At 42.6% G+C, this 21,456-nt stretch overlaps 1 protein-coding gene across 1 annotated transcript; it reads left to right on the top strand.

Annotated features, from left to right (window-relative positions):
* The first annotated feature begins 2,489 nt into the window (after positions 1–2,489).
* Positions 2,490–20,054, top strand: LOC145402712 (apolipoprotein D-like). The gene is made up of 4 exons (XM_080274682.1): positions 2,490–2,702; positions 5,935–6,022; positions 8,493–8,612; positions 19,822–20,054. The coding sequence occupies exons 1-4, from the start codon at positions 2,490–2,492 to the stop codon at positions 20,052–20,054; spliced, it is 654 nt and encodes a 217-aa protein (XP_080130808.1).
* Positions 20,055–21,456: the final 1,402 nt, after the last annotated feature.

Genomic DNA, 21,456 nt, shown 5'->3' on the forward strand with positions numbered 1-21,456 from the left:
CATCTAAGAATAAAATTTTTGGTTTCTAGTGCAAAGGAACAATAAATATGAACGAAAAAGTGTAGTAAATAAGTAAACCTACATGCCACTGACGTCTGTTCAGTTAAGCCCGGCCACCACCAAATGATTTTTATTCAGCTGAAGATCTACAGCAGTGAAGAGGTTAATGCAAGCTGTATCTAACCTCTCCAATTTTTTAAAAGATCTCTTCTAAGTTGAATTAACACTTCTGAGGGTGGTAAATGACAAGAAAATAAAAATAAAATAAAATACGTAATCACAGCGAAGGGCTTAAGGAAATAAATACAATAGACATAAATAGCCCTACCATATGTATGTGGGGAATATACAAATGTGGGCTACAGCAGCTGTCTTGAATCCCACGCCGTCCATATGTCACGGGCTGACGATGGACTTGCGATACCCCTGCGTCAGAGGTAGATTCATTACCAGCGCAGATACCCGTATACTCGTATTGATTTTTGCTCTGACGATGAATGCCTCACGGATGGATAGTTCGGTTTCCAACAAATTAAGAAGTAACCCATATGTTTTTCTTTCACATCATATCACCAGTGAATGGGTAATATGTTATCTGGCCATTGGATACTTTATTCAGGTTATAACTGTCTGCCAGGACTAGATGAGGATGAGAGAGAGAGAGAGAGAAGGAAAGACGGGTTGGTATGTGTGCGTGCCTCTCTCTCTCTCTCTCTCTCTCTCTCTCTCTCTCTCTCTCTCCTTTGTTGCTACATATAATCCTGGCGGATAGTTATAAACTTGAAAACTTGTCTTTATCAATAGACAAATAATAATAGCCTACCCATTCACAGCTAACATAGTATGAAAAAAAAAAAACACACACACACATAAATGAAAGTTATTTGTTAATCTGTTGCAAAACCGAACTGCCATCCGTGGGGCATCCAGCATCCACGCAAAAACAGATCAATCTCTGTGCTGTGGACTGATGTATCTTGGACTCCATTGCCATCACGTGACATGTGGAGGTGTAGGAGGACTACTGGGCCTTGGGATAGGCTACTGCCCCCGAGATATAGGCCCTGAAGCCTTTGCCCAGAGTCGGACACATAAAAAAAAAAAAAAAAAAAAAAAAAAAAAACATACATACATACATGAACCTATTTACCCAGCGAGTATACATACACACATAATATACAAGCAATCTACTTACATTCATACATACATACTGTACAAACTACATTCATCAGCCTGTTCACTACGAGATGTACTTCTTACACCCGCGCTCCCGAAGCGAGAGTGGGTGTTATGCTTTTGTGTGTGTGTGTGTGTGTGTGTGTGTGTGTGTGTGTGTGTGTGTGTGTGTGTGAACATAACTCAAAGTTTTTATCTGATTTTAACCCAGTTTGATGGAGATTTGCAGGGATCTGTAATAATCTTTTAAGACCAGGCCAGATTTGACCTAGCAATATCAACTTAATTGTTCTTTATCCGATTTCGAGCGAACATGCTGAACGGGTTGAGAGTAAGCCAAGAACAAAATGGCTCGATTTTTAGAACATTCAAAAGTAAAGGTCACGGGGCAAAGTCAGAATTCGACCCGTGTGTCTGTGTGTGAACAAAATAACTACAACGTGTTTTCACTGATTTGGACCAAATGTTGTGGAAAGGTTGAAGATCAGCCAAGGGATATACTTACTGCTTTGAGAACAGTAGGTTAAAAGATAAGATCAGTTGAAACAGTTTTTATCTGATTTACACCAAGCTCTGTGGAAGGGTTCAAAGAATGGGAATTGGAGTTTGAGAATAATTAGTCAAAGGTCAAGGTCACAGGGAATGATTAAAGGTCAAGACCGCAAGACAAGGCCAACTAAAAAAGCTTTGATGTGATTTATACCGAACTTGGAAATGTCAAGGGTCAGCCAAGATAAAGTAAATCGATTTCAAGTGAAATTGGTCTAAGGTTAAGGGTACAGGACAGAGACAGACATTTGGACCTTAGAACAACAGGTGGACGCGGGTGTTGCATTCTTTGAGCGTATTTGTTTAGCATGAAATAATCTGTTCGGCAACCACACAAAATAAGTAATATACATCGTCGGAGTTAAGTCTCTCTCTCTCTCTCTCTCTCTCTCTCTCTCTCTCTCTCTCTCTCACTCACTCACTTTTCCAGTCACACAGAGCCCATCGAAAGAGAAAAATATTAGTACCCAATTCCAGCTTTAAACAATGTAGAAGTCTCAGTACGTCTTCTATTGACTGCACACACACACACACACACACACACACACACACACACACACACACACACTTACACAACTTGTACAAAAAGGTTACCATATTCTTCCCAGACCCTACCATCCAACATCTGTTCCGTTCTCAGCCATAGGTTTACGCAGAGAGAGAGAGGGGGGAGGGGGGGAGAAAGGGAGGAGGAAGAAATAGTGAGATAAAGGGAAGGTAGAGACAAAGAAAGGAAGAAAAAAACAAGACGAGAAGGAGAGAATATGAGGCTACACTTCAGCGATAAGAAGCCTCCCACCGCCTATAAATACCCTCAACCACCACCCTCAACTTTCACAGCCAGCCCTCGAATGCAAACCCCAACAATGCGAGTACTCCCCCTCCTGCTGCTTGGCCTGACTCTAGCACTGGGTCAGGACATAAAGCCGGGAAAGTGCCCTCATTTCGTGCCCAAGGAGGATTTCGAGATTCCCCCAGTAAGTATTTAGTATGGGGTATTTGATTTAGGGACCTGAATGGTTAACCCGCGGTTGCATGTCGTGCTGGTATGGCCGATTTGCTCTCGTCTGACAGAACTGTGCCATTCCCACAACTTGAATACTAAGTCATGTGGCTGCAGGAAATTAGGTGAGCCTTAGGTAGGCGGTTGGAGTGAGCCTCCTTGGTTACTTTTCTAATTTCTCCACCATTCTGGAAGCGAGCCACTCCAGCGGTATGAATACTAAGTCGTGGTTGCAAGAAATTAGATGAACCTTACTTCTGACATGGGAATTAACCTCCTTGGTTACTTGTCAAAGTTACCCATGTAATGGGGTTTATAATTGCCCGCATTGCCCGTAGGCAAAGGGGGGGATCTTCTGTTTTACTCAGTGGCAACGTGCGCGCTTTGGAGCGTGGAGACCTGAGTTCGAATCCCGGCCAGGACAGTGTAATTAATCTGTTTAGTGTGGGATGTGAGGCGAGGCTTGGTTGACAATTTTGATGTTCCTTGGTAGGCTGATAGCATCCTTGCATCACAGAATGAGCTGATCTGCATGGTCCGCATCATCCCTAATGGTGGCCTCAAATTCTAAGCAACCATGTGTGTTCGAAACTCACAATTTAATCACAAAAGGGAGAAAAGAGGGATATAATGGGGTATATTCAGTGAACTTCCGATAATCCGGCATCCGATGGTTCAGAAAACCCGACAGTTGGGAATTTCCAGCTCAAAGTCATTTTTAGCTTTTTTAGGTAAAAATTTGAGAAAAATCGGGAAAAAATAAAAATTATAAAGAAATAGCTGAAAGTGGTGTGCCGAACTATCCAATTCCACACCCACACTGACGTTCAGGAGGTCCCGGATGTTTTTTTTTCTGGGAGGGTGTTTTTTTGGGTGTTTTATGAGTATGTTTTGAACATTTTCAGGTACCTGTCTGATAGTCCAGAAAATCTGATAATCTGGAAGGTCCGTGGGCTACTGCATTTCAGATTAAAGGACATTTACTATAAATGCTTGCATTGCCTGTAGGCAAAGTGTGGATCCTATGTTTGGCTCAGTGGTAACGTGCTCGCATTTGGAGTGCATGAGCTAGGGATCAAATCTTGGTCAGACTAGTGATTAGTTTGTTAAGTTTCATTACAGCTATTACACTGGTGAGCAGCAGTGTGGGATGTGAGGCCAGGCTTGGTTGGCAATTTGATGTTGTTTCTTGGTTAGCTGACAGCGTTCATATCCTTACATCCCGGGGATGAGCTGTTCGGTGTGGTCCGCAGCATCCCCAGTGGTGGCCTCCAATGCTATGCTACCATGTGTGTTCAAAACTCACCAAATTAATCACCAAAGGGAAAAAAGAGGGATGTAATGGGGTCTGTACATGTCCATGTTGCCCGCTGGCCAAATGGGGATCCTCTGTTTGGCTCGGTGGTAATGTGCATGCATTTACAGTGCGTGAGCCAGGGATCGAATCTCGGCCAGACTATTGATGAATTTGTTAAGTTTCATTTCAGTTCTTACACCAACCTATCTGAATACACTTGCTTATTAACTACGTATCTTTGCCAGGTGAGAGCAAATACATTAGAGTCTATGAGAATATCTGGGTGCTTCATTTGTCAGTCACAGCTGCAGAAAGTGATATAGGGGAAAACTGTGAGGTAATAGTAGTTGATATCTGCCACTTCATCAAGTGAGTAGCTGGTAGGTTCCCTCACTTGCCAAAATAATGTTAATCAATAATAATTATGATATTAATAATTCATATATATATATATATATATATATATATATATATATATATATATATATATATATATATATATATATACACACACACACACACACACACACACACACACATGAGAATATTTGTCCATCTGTCTGTCTGTTTGTCCTCTATGAAGATCGAGGTGGATGCATATACGGTAGAAATCTTGAAGCAGCTCTAACAGTCATAACTTTTTACGACACATTTAATGTGTATATTACCATTGCAAAAGTAGCGTCCCTGATGGCTAAGATTAGAACTGATTAGAAATACTGTCAGCATTGCGGAAACAAGGTAGCCGGTTACCGAAGACTTTTTTTTCACTTCTACAACCATCTATCTATCTATCTATAGCCCGACGCCCTAATCCCGCAAAGGGTGGCCGCAGACAAAACGCCTCCAAGTCACTCTGTCACCCACCATTTGACTCCCCTCCCCCCAACTCACCCCCCCCTCCCTCATATACCTCTCAACTCCATCCCTCCACCTCATCCTCGGTCTACCCCTCCCTCTCCCCCCCCTCCACCTCACCTACATACACCCTCTTAGTCAGTCTTTCATTCTCCATCCTCTCCACATGTCCAAACCACCTCAGTGTATTTCTCCTAATCTTTTCAACCACATCCACATCTACCCCACAACGTTCCTTCACTTCTTCATTCGTCAACCTGTCCCTCCATGTCACTCCACATGCTCCTCTCAAGTAACTCATTTCCACTGCTCTCACTCTTGACTTGTTCCCCTCTTGCAAGGTCCACGCCTCGCTTCCATACGTCAGGGTAGGGATCACAGTACCATCATGCAGTGACTTCTTAACTTCCATACTCACCTCCCTATTTCTCATCACTGCTTTCAGTGTGCCAACAACCTTCCTTCCCTGCTGTACCCTTTCACGTACTTCATCCCCCAAAGTTCCATCCTTACTCATCACACTACCCAAGTACTTGAATGCACTCACATTCTCCATATCCTCACCATCCAACCTCACTGCACACTCTGTGACTTCATTCCTCTCAAACCATACTCCATTATTACTCGTATATTTCTTAGTACAACAGGTCGGATGGATGGATGGATTGGTGGGGTGGGCAGGACAGGTGGGGTAGGTGGGAAAGTAGTGGGAAAATAGGTCCATGGTAGGAATAGGTCCATAAGGAACATTTCTCTGAGGAAATGGGCCCAAGGAGGAACAATGGCTCAGTGGGTAAAGTAGGATCCCAGGGGTCTTCTGGGCCCACGGGAGGAGTTGCCATCCAGGGTCGCAGGCAATTCCGTTGTGTACGATCAAAGAGTTTTACATAGGCAACGCCGGGTACCCCTGTTCATAATAATAATAATCATCATCATTATAATAATAATAATAATAATAATAATAATAATCATTATTATAATAATAATAATAATAATAATAATAATAATAATAATAATAATGGTAATAGTAAAATGTTGCCTCTGCCTCCAGTACCTGGGGAAGTGGATCGAGATAGCAAGGTTCGAAACCCCGGATGAAGAAGGACAAAGATGCAACTATGCCGAATACTCTGATAATGGTAAGGAGAGAGAGAGAGAGAGAGAGAGAGAGAGAGAGAGAGAGAGAGAGAGAGACGTTAGTTTCAAAAGTTACAGAATACAAGATGTTCATTGCAAGAAATCTGAGCAGCACAGAAATACTAGACACTGTAGTAGCTACGTTTATATACAGTATACAGTTGACTTGAAGTATAAAATCCTAACTCAACTAAGGCTCAACTCTTAACAGTTATAGAGTTACTGAAGTTACTGACGACCTTACAGTTACTGAAGACCTTATGGACGTAAGTGGTTTTCCCTGTTATTCACCCATAAAATATCATTAGCTGTACTTCCTTAGTGACTGAGATCTTGACCCATGTTAATAAAAAATTCTTTATTTAGAATTCTCTCGTCGATCACTTCTCAAATTTATTCTCTTTCTCCTGACACACCCTATAATCTAATTTAATGTCTAAATCTGCATACTTAAATGCAGTCAAGTAAACCTGTGTACCTGTATATTTTTATTACTTTATCATCATCATCATCACCATCAGGATCACCAGCAACAGCAGCACCATCATCCAATCCCAGTTTGCCGCACACAAAAATGATTGTAGGGGCCCGGGGCTAGGCTACTTTGTCCCGATATTTAAGGCAAGTATGACCAGCTTCAATCGTCCCAGAATGGCATAACACGAGCAAGAAATTGCAGCCTTCCCTCACATGGAAATCCCACAGGATTTATCTGACCGGAAGGCCTTAACCCATTACACCACCAGTCGTCATTTGGGCATATGGTTACCACCCAGAGTAGTAAATGGTTTCCCGAGTTATAGGAAGCCTGGATGACGAGAAACCATTTGGTTGGTCACTCAGTGTGGCTTAAAACACCCGAGAGAGAGAGAGAGAGAGAGAGAGAGAGAATGGGCGCTCACATCTACCGCCAATCTTTTTTTTTTTTTTTTCAGTGTACCTTATTACTTGCCATTTCTTGTCACCATATCTCTCAGTTTACATTTTTCTTTTATTTTTTATCCCTTACTTTCTATGTGAGGCTTGAAACAACTATATCGGAATGAAAATGTGGTCTGTTTCACCGGACATTGCTAGTTTCTTACTGTTGGTACCACCCGCCTTTTAGCAAGGCGGGGCGATAATGTTTTTGCCCGCCTCGTGTGTGTGTGTGTGTGTGTGTGTGTGTGTGTGTGTGTGTTCCCATTATATCACATGAACGTCTTGAGCTATCAACATGAAACCTTCAGGGTATCAAGATATGGCCAGAATCTTGGACGAGTTCGAAAATGGGCACGCTGGGCCAAGGTCAATGTCACTAAAATGGCTGCCAAAGGTCAATAATTTTTATCGTCCGCCTTCAGCACCATTGTATCTCATGAACGGCTTGAGCTATCAACATGAAGCCTTCAGAATATTAAGATATGGCCAAAATCTTGGAGGGGTTCGAAAATGGGCACTCGGGGTCAAGGTCAAGGTCACCAAATTGGCTGCCAAAGATCAACTAGTTTTTATCGCCCGCATGACCCATCTTTCCCACCAGTCCACCTAACCTCCATCCACACACGTTCATCTATTCACCAGTACATCAAAACCGCTCATCTATCCACCCACCCATCCAACCACCCAACATCCACTCATTCACCCACCCATTCTGTTAATCAGTAATCCACCTACTCATTCATCCACATGCCCACTCATCCACCCACCCATCTATCCATCCATCCACCCACCCACTCATCCATCCACCCATTTATCCATTCATCCACCCATCCTTCTACTTAGTCGTCTAACCACCCATCCACACACCCACCCATTGAGCCACCCACCCACCCACTCATCCACTCATCTAACCAACCACCCACCCACTCACCCACACATCTACCCATCCAGCCATCTATCCACCAACCCAACTATTTACCCACCCACCCATCCATCTTTCCATCTGTCCATCCACCCACCTGTCCATCTCTTCATCCATTCACCTGACTAATCTATCAGGTCAACCATCCACCAACCCATCTAACCACCCACCACTTATCTAATCCAACCATCCACTCTATCCACCCATCCATACACCCGTCTATCAACCCATCCACATACTCATCTACTTTTCCATACACAAACCCATCTGTCCATCATCCACCTAACTCCCCAGCCATGGACTCACCTATCCATCTAACTTTCCACCCATAAATCAACTGTTAACTTAAACTCCCACCTATCCATCCATCCACCTAACTCCCCACCTATCCACCACCCATCTGTCCACCCATTCACTTACCCCCACCTATCCACCCACCCCTCTATCCACCCATCCATCTAATCCTTCACCTGTCCACCCATCCATCTATCCACCCACCCACTGAACCCCCCATTTATCCACCTAAGCTCCCACCTATTCGCCACCCCTCTGTCCACCCAAGCCCTCACTTATCCACCCACCCATCTATCCACCTATCCACCTAACGTCCAGCCCCACCCTGCCTTCAGGTGACGGTACAGTGGGGGTGCACAACGCGGGGCTGGAGGCTGACGGTTCCTTCACTGACATCTATGGTTACGTGGAGCCTACTGACGTTCCCGGCGCCTTCCTGCTACACCTTGATGGCGGTGAGTGAGATGGAGATAGATAAAGAGACAGACATACAGACAGATAGATAAACAGATTTAACTGACTAAATGACTATGATTAACTGGCTAATATACTGTACAATATATATATATATATATATATATATATATATATATATATATATATATATATATATATATATATATATATATATATATATATATATATATATATATATATCATCAGCCGTTTGAGTATCCACTGCAGGACCGGGGCCTCTACCGACCGAAGTCGGGACGATACAGCCAATGTATCTCTACCAATTGGCTTAGGCTGTCTGGTAGAGATTGTATGTAGGGTGAGAAGTGCTTGTATGTGTAATTGTAGTTTTGGAGTGGCTTTGCATGTGTGTGTAGTCTGTGAACCAAGTGTAATAGGCCTGGGCAAGCCGACTGGGTGCAAGCATACTTTATAGCAAACGACACTGGTTCAACCACAGCACCCCTTGTGTCCGCCAATGCAGTACGTGGCCGGGTGAACACTCCCAAAGTTTAGTACCCTGGGGGGGGGGCGAACCCTGGTCCACCCGTGTACGAAACACACACTCTACCACTGTACCTCAGAGGCTCATATATATATATATATATATATATATATATATATATATATATATATATATATATATATATATATATATATATATATATATATATATATATATATCTCCCATTGAAGCCCAGTGTCCACAGCGATGGACAGAACTGGGAATTTTCAAACCTTAATAAAGTAGGGAACCCCCGGGTAGGGACCAATGAGCTTCGTGACTATGAGCCGATAGGTGGAGGGCGGTAAGCTTAGGGCCTTCCTGGAATAGTGCCTCGCCCAGCAGCTCTGGGATCCAATGGGATCTATCTATCTATCCATCTATCTATCTATCTATCTATCTATCTATCTATATATATATATATATATATATATATATATATATATATATATATATATATATATATATATATATATATATATATACAGTATATATATATATATATGTGTAGCCAGACACAGATATATAGATTAATTGATAGATAAGGATAGGTAGGGAGGTATGGATGAATGGATGGATATATATAGACAGACAGAGACCGATATATAGATTTATAGATAGATAAAGATAGGTAGGTAGGTATGAATGGAGGGTAGGAGCGAGACTGGTAGTGTCTGTGGTTGTGTTTTCATAGGTGCCTAAGAGATTTAAGAGTGTGGCGAAAGAATTGTGTGTGTGTGTGTGTGTGTGTGTGTGTGTGTGTGTGTGTGTGAGAGAGAGAGAGAGAGAGAGAGAGAGAGAGAGAGAGAGAACCTTAAGAATTATATATGAACGTGCGTCTGTGACAATATTTCCACTCTGAGCAGAAACATCTGTTTTGCAATTTACTGATAATAATACCTTTAAGGACACAAGTCAAGAGTGAGAGCAGTGGAAATGAGTTATTTAAGAGGAGCCTGTGGAGTCACATGGAGAGACAGGCTGACAAATGAGGATATAAAGGAGCGTTGTGGTGTGGATGTAGATGTGATAGGAAGCGTTAGGAGGAATACACTGAGGTGGTTTGGCCATATGGAGAGGATGGAGGGTGAAAGACTGACGAAGAGAGTGTATGTGAGTGAGGTGGAGGGGGGAAGAGGGAAGGGGAGGCCGAGGATGAGATGGAGGGATGGGGTGGAGAGGTATATGAGACAGAGGGTGTGAGTTGGGAGCGGGGCAGTGAAATGGCGTGGGACAGGGCGACGTGGAGGCGATTTGTTTGTGGCCACCCCGAAGGGGGTTGAGGCGTCTGGCAATAGATAGATGGAATACCTTTAAGTGTAATCCCAATTAACGTATCTATTCCGGTACTCATTTCACCTTAACTTGGCTCAGATTTTCATCCTTTTGCAGCTTATTTCATGTAGCTCAGTGGCAGAACAAAACAACACTTCGGCTCTACACCATTTCCATATAACTTTTTCGTGACTGGCATCATATTCCAGTCTTAATCTCTTGTTTCAACTCAGCATTCTGGATGGTTAGTCGGTGATTTTAGGGCACATTTGTTTCCCCCCAATCTTCATCCCACTGCCTCAAAGTTCAGCTGTTACAGATTTTTTAGGAATGGAGGACACCACACCCGTAGTCTGGCGTATAGATTTTTTTCTGTACCTAATTTGCTTTTCCATCCTCTGTTCACGTCTGAAAAAAAAAAAAAAAAAGAACAGTGACCTTACCTTGTATTTAGAAACTAAGTGGAATGACGGGAACAGAGGGCGAAAGAGGACACCAGTCACCTTAAATTCTGTAAACTTTCACCTTTCATTGGTGCAGCAGAGTAGCGGTACATTTCCGGATTACAGCCAACTAACGGACACTGAAATTTAACATGCTCATGAGTCAATTTATACAATTCGTAGCACTTTCTTCTGTATAAGCATCCGATGCAAATTATTTTTTACATACTTAGAAAATAAAGAGGGAGAGGGGGAGATTCTCCAGCTCCTATTTCCGTCATTTGTTGCATATGCTTTAAAATGAACTAACCTTACATAACATTAACAACCCAAATCAAACCCAACCCAACGTAATGTAGATGCGAAAATGGACGGACCCAGGGACTGGACGGTTCTCCCCTCCATATTCATTAAGTACTAAAAAGTGCTTTTGCGACGGTGTAAGTAAGTGAGAAATTGCTTAGAACTGCATGAGCTAAATGAACATACCAATTTCAGTCTCCGTTAGTTGGGTGTAATTCCAAAATAATACCAGAGTGGAATTCATGTGGTTGTACCGATTCACTTTGAGGATCAACTGCTTGGGTATACAGACATCCCTCGAATATTTCCTTGTCCCCCCAAAAGGAGGGTGGCGGAGTGTAGGAGGGTGGCGGAGTGTAGGAGGGAAAGGGCTACTTAAGTCTGCAGTCCACTGTGTTGATGCTCCAGATGAGCCTGGGACCACAACAACAACAACAACATTTTCAGTTCGAAGACGTTTTTTTCCTTGCCACTTCCGGGCGATTTTGTTAACTTTGAAGAAACAGGTTTTAGAATCGGGTTTGCAAAGAGTATCCATTAACTTCTTCACAACCTAATTCTCTGCTGAAGCTGGATACAACCGTCCGATGCTAGCAAGAATAGAAAGAGAGAGAGAAAACATCATACAAAATAAGAGAGCGGAGGGTTAGTGCCCCTCCCCGGAAAACAACTAACCAAAAAGACAAACAATAAGCCTCGGACAAGGACTGACCAAACGATGACGACCAAGGACCGGACAAAGGACATGGTTATCGGAACCTGGAATGTAAGGGGAGCGAATGATGAGGTGAAAGAGAGAGAGATTGTCCAGGTGCCTGAGGGTGCGAAAGTTGATGTATGCGGAATAACTGAAACGAAATGGAGAGGTGAGAGCGTGAGAGAATGGGAGTATGGATGGGGTATATGTGCAGGACTAGGTGAGAATGAGAGGGCAAAAGAAGGAGTATGTATAGTTGTGAGTAAAAGATGGAAGAAGAGCATAAGAGAGTATGGATCAGTTGGGTCAAGGATTGTGTGGGTAAGATTGAAAGTTGGAATACAAATGTGGGCGATTGTGTGTGTGTGTATGCGCCATCGCAAGATCGTGCAAACAGAGTGAGAGAAGAGTTCTGGACAAATGTGGAAGTGTGCATGGAAAAGTTTGGAAAGAGTGAGAGAGTGTTTTTGATCGGTGATATGAATGGTAAAATAGGGAATGTGAAGGTGGATGGAATAGTTGGTGAGTGGGGTGTGCCTGCTGAGATAGATGAGAATGGCAATGCGTTAGTGGACATTTGTGCTAGGAGGGGGTTGATGATAGCCAATACCCTCTTCAGGCACAAGATGATCCACAGGTATACATGGCGAGTGATGGGAAGGGTGGGTGGTGAACTGAATGAAAGGAAGGCAATGATTGATCATGTGTGTGTGGATGAAAGGATGCGAAAATGTGCAATGGATGCAAGAGCTTAAAGACGTTCGTGGAGTGGACTTTCTGACCACTACTTGGTGGTGGCCAGAATCAAGGTCCAATTAGGATGGAGAAACAGAAGAAGGGAGGGATGGGAAGAAGGAGTATTTGTAAGGATAGTGAAAAGGTTACAAGAGGATGAGAAAAAGGCAGAGTATAAGAGAGAAGTGGAGGAACGATTGGGCAAATATGAATTGGAGCAGATGGGGGACGTGGAAGGTGTGTGCAGGATATTTACAGAAGAAATATGTGCAGCATGTGATGTGGTGTGTGGGCGGAAGAGAAGACGGAGGGGGGTGCAAGGAACAGCGTGGTGTACTGAAGAGGTGAGACAGGCTGTGGCACAAAAGAAGAAACCATACAATGAATGGATGAGAAATAGGGGCGTGGAAGAAGTTGAGAGGCAGAAGAGAGAGTTATATGTAGAAAGAAAGAGAGAGGTGAAAAGATTAGTAAGAGCGGATGAGGAATTTGGAAGGAACTTGAGTGTAAAGTGGAGGGACTGTAAGAAAATGTTCTGGAAAGAGGTGAAAAGAGTAAGACAGGGTGGAAGTGAAGTTAGCAGGGGAGTGAAAGATAAAAATGGTAGATTACTAGTGGAGAAGGGAGAAAAAGTGAGCAGATGGAGAGAACACTTTAAGGATTTGCTGAACATAGAGGATGGAAGTAATGCGAGTATAAGTGGCTGGGGAATGGCTGGGAGGACAAGGGAGGTGAGAAGACAGGAAGAAATCAGTAGGATAGAAGTTGTGGAAGCAATGAAGAAAGTGAAATTGGGGAAAGCCCCAGGAATTGATGGAGTGTGAGGTGAAATGCTGAAGTATGGGGGAGAGATAGTAGTAGAATGGATGTGGAAGATGTGCAGATTGGCGTGGGAGGAAGGTAGAGGCCCGGAGGATTGGAAGTCAGGTATAATTATTCCCTTGTACAAAGGAAAAGGGGAAAAAGAAGTGTGTGGTAATCATAGGGGCATCTGTCTTCTTAGTATAATAGGAAAAGTGTATGGTAGGATACTTATTGACAGAGTTAGAGAAAGAACAGAGGAATTAGTTGGAGAAGAACAGGGAGGCTTTAGGAAGGGAAGAGGTTGTGTAGATCAGATATTCATTCTTAGATCTTTAGTGGAAAAGTTTCTAGAGAAAGGAAAGAAGTTGTATGTGGCTTTCATGGATTTGGAGAAAGCATATGACAGGGTGGATAGACAAGGATTGTGGAAAGTATTAAGAATATATGGAGTAGATGGGAAGTTGTTGAATGCTGTAAAGAGTATGTATGATGTTGCTAAGGCTGCAGTGCGTGTGGATGGTGAACTGAGTGAATTTTTCTCTTTGAAAGTTGGGCTGAAGCAGGGATGTGTCATGTCTCCATGGTAGTTCAATCTGTACATGGATGGGGCAATAAAAGAGGTACAAGGTAGGGTAGTGGATGTTGGAGTGGCCCTGGTGAGAGAGGGTAGTGTTTGGAAACTCCCTGTACTGTTGTTTGCAGATGATACTGTGTTATTGAGTGAAGACGAAGGAGAGCTGCAAGGCTTGGTGGATGAGTTTGGGAGTGTAAGAAACGGAATCTAAAGGTGAATGTAGGGAAGAGTAAAGTGATGGTCTTTGAGAGAGGTGAAGTCAGTGAATGTACAGCGAGGTTGGATGGTGAAGAATTGGAAAATGTGAGTACGTTTAAGTACTTGGGTAGTGTGATGAGTAAGGATGGAGGTTTGGAGGGTGAAGTGCTTGAAAAGTTACAGCAGGGAAGAAAGGTTGCCGGTTCCTTGAAAGCAGTGATAAGAAGCAGGGAAGTGAGCATGGAAGTGAAAAAGTTACTACATGACAGTATTGTGATAACAACTCTAACGTATGGAAGTGAAGCTTGGACGTTGTTGGAAGGACACAAGTCAAGAGAGAGAGCAGTGGAAATTAGTTATTTAAGAGGAGCCTGTGGAGTCACATGGAGAGACAGGCTGACAGATGAGAATATAAAGGAGCGTTGTTGTGTGGATGTGGATGTGATAGGAAGCGATAGGAGGAATACTCTGAGGTGGTTTGGCCATGTGGAGAGGATGGAGGGTGAAAGACTGACGAAGAGAGTGTATGTGAGTGAGGTGGAGGGGGGAAAAGGGAGGAGGAGGCCGAGGATGAGATGGAGGGATGGGGTGGAGAGGTATATGAGAGAGGGGGGGGTGAGTTGGGAGCGGGGCAGTGAAATGGCGAGGGACAGGGCGACGTGGAGGCGACTTGTTTGTGGCCACCCCGAACGGGATTGAGGCGTCTGGCAATAGATAGAATAGATAGATAGTTATTCTATCGTCTGAGTCATAGATCTAAATGCACGGTCACTGTAATCTCTCTGTTGTGATCGGTTTCTCTGAATTTAATCAAATCGCTGGCTTTTAGCTGTAATAAGCTGCTAGGTTCGAATTTCTCGTCCACGATGTAATTGCAGATTTTTTTTTTATTTTCTTTTTGCTGTAGTCAATTTATGTGAGCTGAATTGAATCGTCCAGTGTCAACATGAATTAAACACACAGTCCGTACTTCACAGGAAAATAGATGAAATGAATCGCACTGGTTGCTGTTCCTCCACACTCATAATATGAACCCCAGATCACAGTTGTTTTTTCTGGTAGTAAACCAGCAGCGACCAAAGCAGTTCCAAACCTATCTGTTTGTATTTGTAGTAATGGGGATTATTAGTATTTTCAGTGCAATGTTTTTATAGCGCATTCTTGTTACCGTGAATCTATTTCGTTAAAATTATGAAAGACCCTTCGAAATGAAGGCGTTGAAATGAGTATTTAAGAACCTTATTGAACCATGACGTGTTTCATAGTGTATTTCAGTTGCTGCTGGGCGAGTTAGGGAAAAACTCTCGCAACAAAAGTGTTGGGATAAAACTTCATTAACCTGTTATGCATGACGAAGTTTTTATTATTCCATTTATCGTCATGTTCTTCACTTTCCTCCCTGATGCATCATATCAAGGAGAACTATCTGTGGGCAGCGAAGCATACCAAGCCTCTCTAGCTTCGGAATGTTAACCAGCAGATGAAAGTAAGATGTAGAAGCGAAATATTCAGCTAGCTATTTTATCTATGGGCAGGGTAACATGCCATGCCTCCCTCATCCTAGGTTTATTTACCAGCAGACGAAACAGAGATGCTGAAGTAAAATATTCAGCTAAGTAATATATCGATAGGCCTCTGCATACAAAGCTTCTCCCATCTTAGGAATATTAACCAGCAGAGGAGTGAAGTATAAGTGTACTGTCGGACGAACATTTGTCCTCGGGTTGAACTTCGGTCCGGTTCACAGCAGAACAGACAAGGAAGGAAGTGGAGAGGCTTCCCCACTGCACTAACCTGCTTGACATTCACTATACAGGCTTCCCTTTGAGGTTTTAACTGTGTATCTGGGTTACTAGTGACGGGGAACTGCTTATGGAGGAAGACTCTGAGTGCTGCACTGACCTCCTTCAAGACATTGCTTTGAAACGCATTTTGGTTATAGATGAGGGTACACAATCCTGTGACGATATGCAGGAGTATCATGCTGTGAGGTGTTTTGCTGTGACATGTATGACTGTCAGATGTATGGCAATCATATATAGTGCTAAAGTTTTTGCATTTAAGTTAAGATTCGGCAATGACTGATAGCTATAGGAGAAACACCAGATGCAGAGTAGGGTCCAGATGAATTCAGCATTTCATTAAACAGGCTTCTTCAGAAAAAACCTAATGAAACACGTATGGCAAAAGGTTAATTATTTTGGCCCTAATCTGCACTTTGGGTTTAATTTCATAACTTTTAAGTCTAAGCTTTTCACTGAGATGACGGCTATTTTTCTTTCATTCTTGCTGCCATCAGAATGTTTTATTTAGCTTAGGAGGAACTTTCATCAACTCTCCGTTACAAGGGCGCTCTCTTAACCTAACCAAAATTATCTGACGATGGAAAAAACATGCTTATAAAAAAAGACATCGAAGTGAATTTTTTTTTTTTAAGCGAGGAGGAAGGAACCAAAGGCTAGGAGCCCTCAAAACAGTTCCTTCCAAGAAAAAAAAAAAAAAAAAAATACAAAAGAGAGCCAAATTCAAGATCCGTTCATTTCGAGATACATGGACACACTGCGTTTGAAAGACTGGCACTCATAGGAAGTAGGAAATACAGAGAGAGGGAGACAGTTCCAGAGCTGACCTGTTGCATAAATGAAGGACTGGGAGTAACGGTTAACTCTTGCAATACAGAGTTGGACAGAAAAGGAATGAGAGTTTGTTGCTAAACGGGTGCTATGCACCCGTCATAGAGGTGGAAGGCTGCAAGCAGACAGTTCAGAGGAGCAGTGACCATTGAGGTAGCGATAGAAAAGTGATAAAGATGCAAAAGTGCGGTGAAGAGACACAGGTTGAAAGGAGCCAGTAAGAAGAGGAGAGTTATTGAGACGAAAAGCCTTTGACTCCACCCTATTAAGAAGAGCTGTATGTGGGGAGCCTCCCCACACATAAGAGTTGTACTCTACATAGGGGCGAATAAAACTCGTGTATAAAGTCAACAACTGTGCAGGGATAAACAAGGTATGGAGTCGGCTCAACACATCTAATCTCTTGGAAGCAAATTTTACGGGAGATGCAATATGATCTTTCCAAGATAAATCCCGAGTGAATGAAACCCCAAGTATGTTCAAGGATGATGCAGGATTGAGTAGGATATTATTAAACATTAATGGATACTTCTGTGGGAGATTTTGTCGGGTTGATAGGTGTAAAAAGCTGAGTTTTTGATGCATTAAAAACAAGATTATTATTACCCCAGTCAGAGATACGAGCCAAGTCAGACATTAGATGTGCTATAGCCTCATCCCTTGTTTGTTGAAGTAACTGCTGAGATAGACGTTGCGGGAACCAAATGTAAAGGTGAAGGGTGAAATCATCAGCGTACGAGTGGATAGTGTTATGTGTACAGCCTAGAAGATCATTGATGAATAAAACGAAGAAAGTTGTTGATAGGATAGAGCCCCGAGGAACACCACTGTTCCTAGATCTAGGACAAGAATGATGGCCGTTTACAACGGCGGCTATGGAACGACCAGAAAGGAAGCTGTAGATGAAGGCACATATTATAGAAGGATAGAAACCGTAAAAGGGGAGTTTGGAAAATAAAGATTTATACCAGACTCGATCGAAAGCCTCTGAGATGTCAAGTGCAATGGCAAAGCTTTCGCCATAGTCCCGAAAGGAGGATGACCAGGAGTCTGAAAGGTAGGTGAGAAGATCGCCAGTGGAGCGTCCCTAACGGAACCCATACTGCCAATCAGAAAAAAGGTTGTGATAGGAAAGATGTTTTAAAATTTTTCTGTTAAGAATAGACCCGAAAACTTTTGAGACACAGGATGTTAAATCAATTGGACGATAGTCAGAGTGTTGGGAATGGTCACCCTTCTTTGGGACTGGCTGAATGAGGACAAACTTCCAGCAAGAAGGAACGGTACAAGTTGACAGACAATGGCGAAAGAGTTTACCTAAGCAGGGTGTAAGCACAGAAGCACAGTTCTTGAGGACAACAGGAGGGACTCCATCAGGTTCATAGACCTTGTTAGTATCGAGGCCTGTGATGGCAGAAAATACTTCAGCTGAAGAAATTTTAATGTCAGCCATGAAGAAGTCAGAGGGGGGGAAGTAATAGGGGAACAGCACCGGAATCGTCTAAGGTGGAATTGGAGCAGAAAGTCTGAGCGAAGAGATTTGCTTTATCGTAGAAGAAATAGCTACAGAGTCATCAGAGTAGAAAAGATGAAAGAAGGAAGGATGATGAGGTAAAGTTGTTAGACATGTTTCTGGCAAGGTGCCAGAAGGAGCGGGAAGAATTCGAGTTGGAGAGTTGAGAGCATTTAGTACGGATGAAATTATTTTTAGCAGAGCGAAGAACAGACTTTGCATGATTCCAGGCAGAAACGTAAACAAGATGTGATTCAGGTGTGGGTTGGCTCTGGTACCTTTTATAGGCCCTCTCCTTGTTGCGGACAGCATTAGAACAAGCGTGGTTAAACCAAGTCTTTCTTGCATTAGTCAAAGGATATGAGAAAGGAATGTATGTTTCCATGCCCGCGAGAATAACCTTCGTAATTCGCAAGGCACACTCAGATGGCTCCCGGCCATGGAAGCAATAATCATTCCAGGGAAAATCAAAGAAGTACTGCCTGAGGGTCTCCCAGTCTGCAGCTCGAAAGTGCCACAGTTGACGTTTCTTTCGAGGGTCCACAGGCCGTACCGGAATGATAGGACAGATTCAGGTAATAAGGTTGTGATCGGAGGAGCCCAACGGAGAGAAAAGATTAACAGTGTAAGCAGAAGGATTAATTGTAAGGAAGAGGTCAAGTATGTTGGAGCTTTCTCCAAGGCGGTTAGGGATACGGGTAGGGTGTTGTACAAGCTGCTCTAGGTCATTAAGGATAGAAAAGATGTAGGCTTGTTCACCAGGTGGGTCAGTGAATGGAGAGGAGAGCCAAAGGTGGTTGTGAACATTGAAATCTAGAATGGAGATTTCAGAGAAAGGAGATATGGATAGAATGTGTTCCATCGTAGAAGTAAGATAGTTGAAGAATTTTTGATAGTCAGTAGAATTAGGGGATTCGTAAACAGCGCACATATTTTTAGTCAGAGAATGATAAGGAGAGCCGAAGCAAAGAGTACTGAATTCAGAAGAATTAAGTTCAGGATCACTAGAGCAAGATAAGTCGTTGCGTACTTATACACAATAGCCACCTTTGGCATTGAAATGAGAATAGAGAAAGTAGGAGGATACAGATAAGGTCTTGCTGTTAGTTGCCTCAGACAGCTGAGTCTCGGTTAAGAAGTTGAAGTATTAGCAATAGTACTTTTGTTAACCCCCTTCACTACGATAAGGAGCGTATCATTACAGATACAACCAGACGATTTTATTAACCTTTTGAGATACCCCTCGAACCGGTTAAAATTGAGGCTATATTTGGGAACAGTAACACCCTCACTAAAAAATCTGTCCCTTAAGCTAAATACTGTTACTCATTTGGTAATAACAGGAATGAAAGACAAAATACATAAATATATTAGTGGATTCAGCCGCTTTTGTTAGTTTTGTTTTCAACTGCAATTGTACGGTTTCTTTTGTTAATAATAGTTCTGTTCTAATGACCACCCAAGTGTTCCGTTCTGACTAATGCCAGACAATTTTTCCACCCATCTATTTACCTATTTCCCCTTACAGTACCAGTGGTTGGTGACTACAACGTACTAGATACTGACTACACCACCTACACCTCAATCTATTCCTGTCTCGACGTCGGAATTTTCGGCCATTACGAGCAAGCTTGGATCCTGGCCCGTGATGCCTCCCTCTCCGACGACGAACTAGATGCCGCTCTCGACGCATTCTCTAAGTGGGGTATAGACACTGACTACTTCATTGCTACACCTCAGGAGAACTGCGTCTTCCCATAAATTTGGATCCCTCGTATTCTTTCTCAGGATGACCTGTTTTCTGTACATCTGCCAAGTTAAGGATCCTCATATTCTCTCCCAGGACAAACTAGATACTGCCCTCGCCGCATCCTCTATGGTGTGAATAAACATTGATTATTTCATTTATACTTATCGGAGTACTTGTGTTTTCCCTAAAAATATGTTAAGTATTTTTCCCGGGATGAATTAGACACGACCCTCACAATCTTCTCCAGGTGGGATAAAAATATTGATCATTTCACAAACAAACCTCAGGAGAGCTGTGTTCACTCACAAACTGGCTAAGTTAGAGCTCCCTTGAGTTCTGTCTCATCTTGGATTCTTCAAAGGTACCTGAGTCCACCTGGAATCACCTGTGTTTTACCAGAGAATTATTTACGATCTGTTCCAGCCAAAACCATGTCCTTGGAAGTTGCCTTTAGGCTACTTTGATATCGTCAGAACTGCGTTCCTGGAATCGTAATGGTGACCTTATAATCCCCTGCATTTTAGATTAATCATTATTGTTTATTTTGAATCAGTTATCTTTTTATAGCTTTATTAAAGTTGTGTTCATGGATTTACCTGTGTTTTGTAGCCTGCTGGTGTTCCAGTTTTAGTCGTAGTTTCAAAATCAGCCTTACTTTTCGATTCACTTGTACTTCCCTACATTTAATTGCATCGCCCAAGTCTCACCTGTATATCACTGTTACTTTTTACGTCTTTTTTGGCAACTAGCTATTCAAAATTTCATAGTGCTGACATTCCTATGCAGTGTTCCTTTACCTGGCATCCTAATACGTCCGTAGGAAGGTAACCCTGAAAAAGGTTTGCATAATGGTAAGTCTGGGTCTGTATGCATTCCACCAGAGTGAAGATAGTGAAAAAAAAAAGAAAAAAAAAAGAAGATGCTAGCTAATTACGAGCATATTAGGTTGTCTTAATTATGTATAACAGAAATAAATTATAAACGTCTAGATGAATAGAAGGTGATCCATTCCATCAGTATGATCATAATGAGCATTTCTCAGTGAAAAAGGAACAATCAAGAAATTAATGCTTGTGTCAAATGAGAGCCACCAAAAACCCTCTGTCTCGCCAAACTAAAAATAACAGTGACAGGAGATGCACACAATGCACTGTAGCCAATCTCCTACCTTTGTGTTACTTCCTTCATAGCAAACATTTGAAGACTGAGCTGCGGTTGAATACTGCATGGTAAACTTTAGGACTAACATTTCCCAGAACCTTAGCTGGCATATTGCTGAGGGAACACAGCATCCGTTTACCCACTTAACACACTCTCACTTCTTATCTATTCAGCCCTCTAATTCAGTGTATTAACCGGTAATCCCAGTCTTTCATGTATATATGTGATATGGAGTTACCATGGAGAGACAGA

Source organism: Coenobita brevimanus, chromosome 58, assembly GCF_032717465.1.
Source record: "Coenobita brevimanus isolate Jiangsu-jjx chromosome 58, ASM3271746v2, whole genome shotgun sequence".
Taxonomy (NCBI): Eukaryota; Metazoa; Arthropoda; class Malacostraca; order Decapoda; family Coenobitidae; genus Coenobita; species Coenobita brevimanus.

Excerpts from the sequence above, each read along its gene's own strand:
- LOC145402712 (XM_080274682.1), top strand. The coding sequence starts at position 2,490 with ATGAGGCTACACTTCAGCGATAAGAAGCCTCCCACCGCCTATAAATAC. Across the intron at positions 2,703-5,934 it reads AGGATTTCGAGATTCCCCCA|TACCTGGGGAAGTGGATCGA; the intron begins GTAAGTATTTAG and ends CTCTGCCTCCAG. Across the intron at positions 8,613-19,821 it reads CCTGCTACACCTTGATGGCG|TACCAGTGGTTGGTGACTAC; the intron begins GTGAGTGAGATG and ends TTCCCCTTACAG.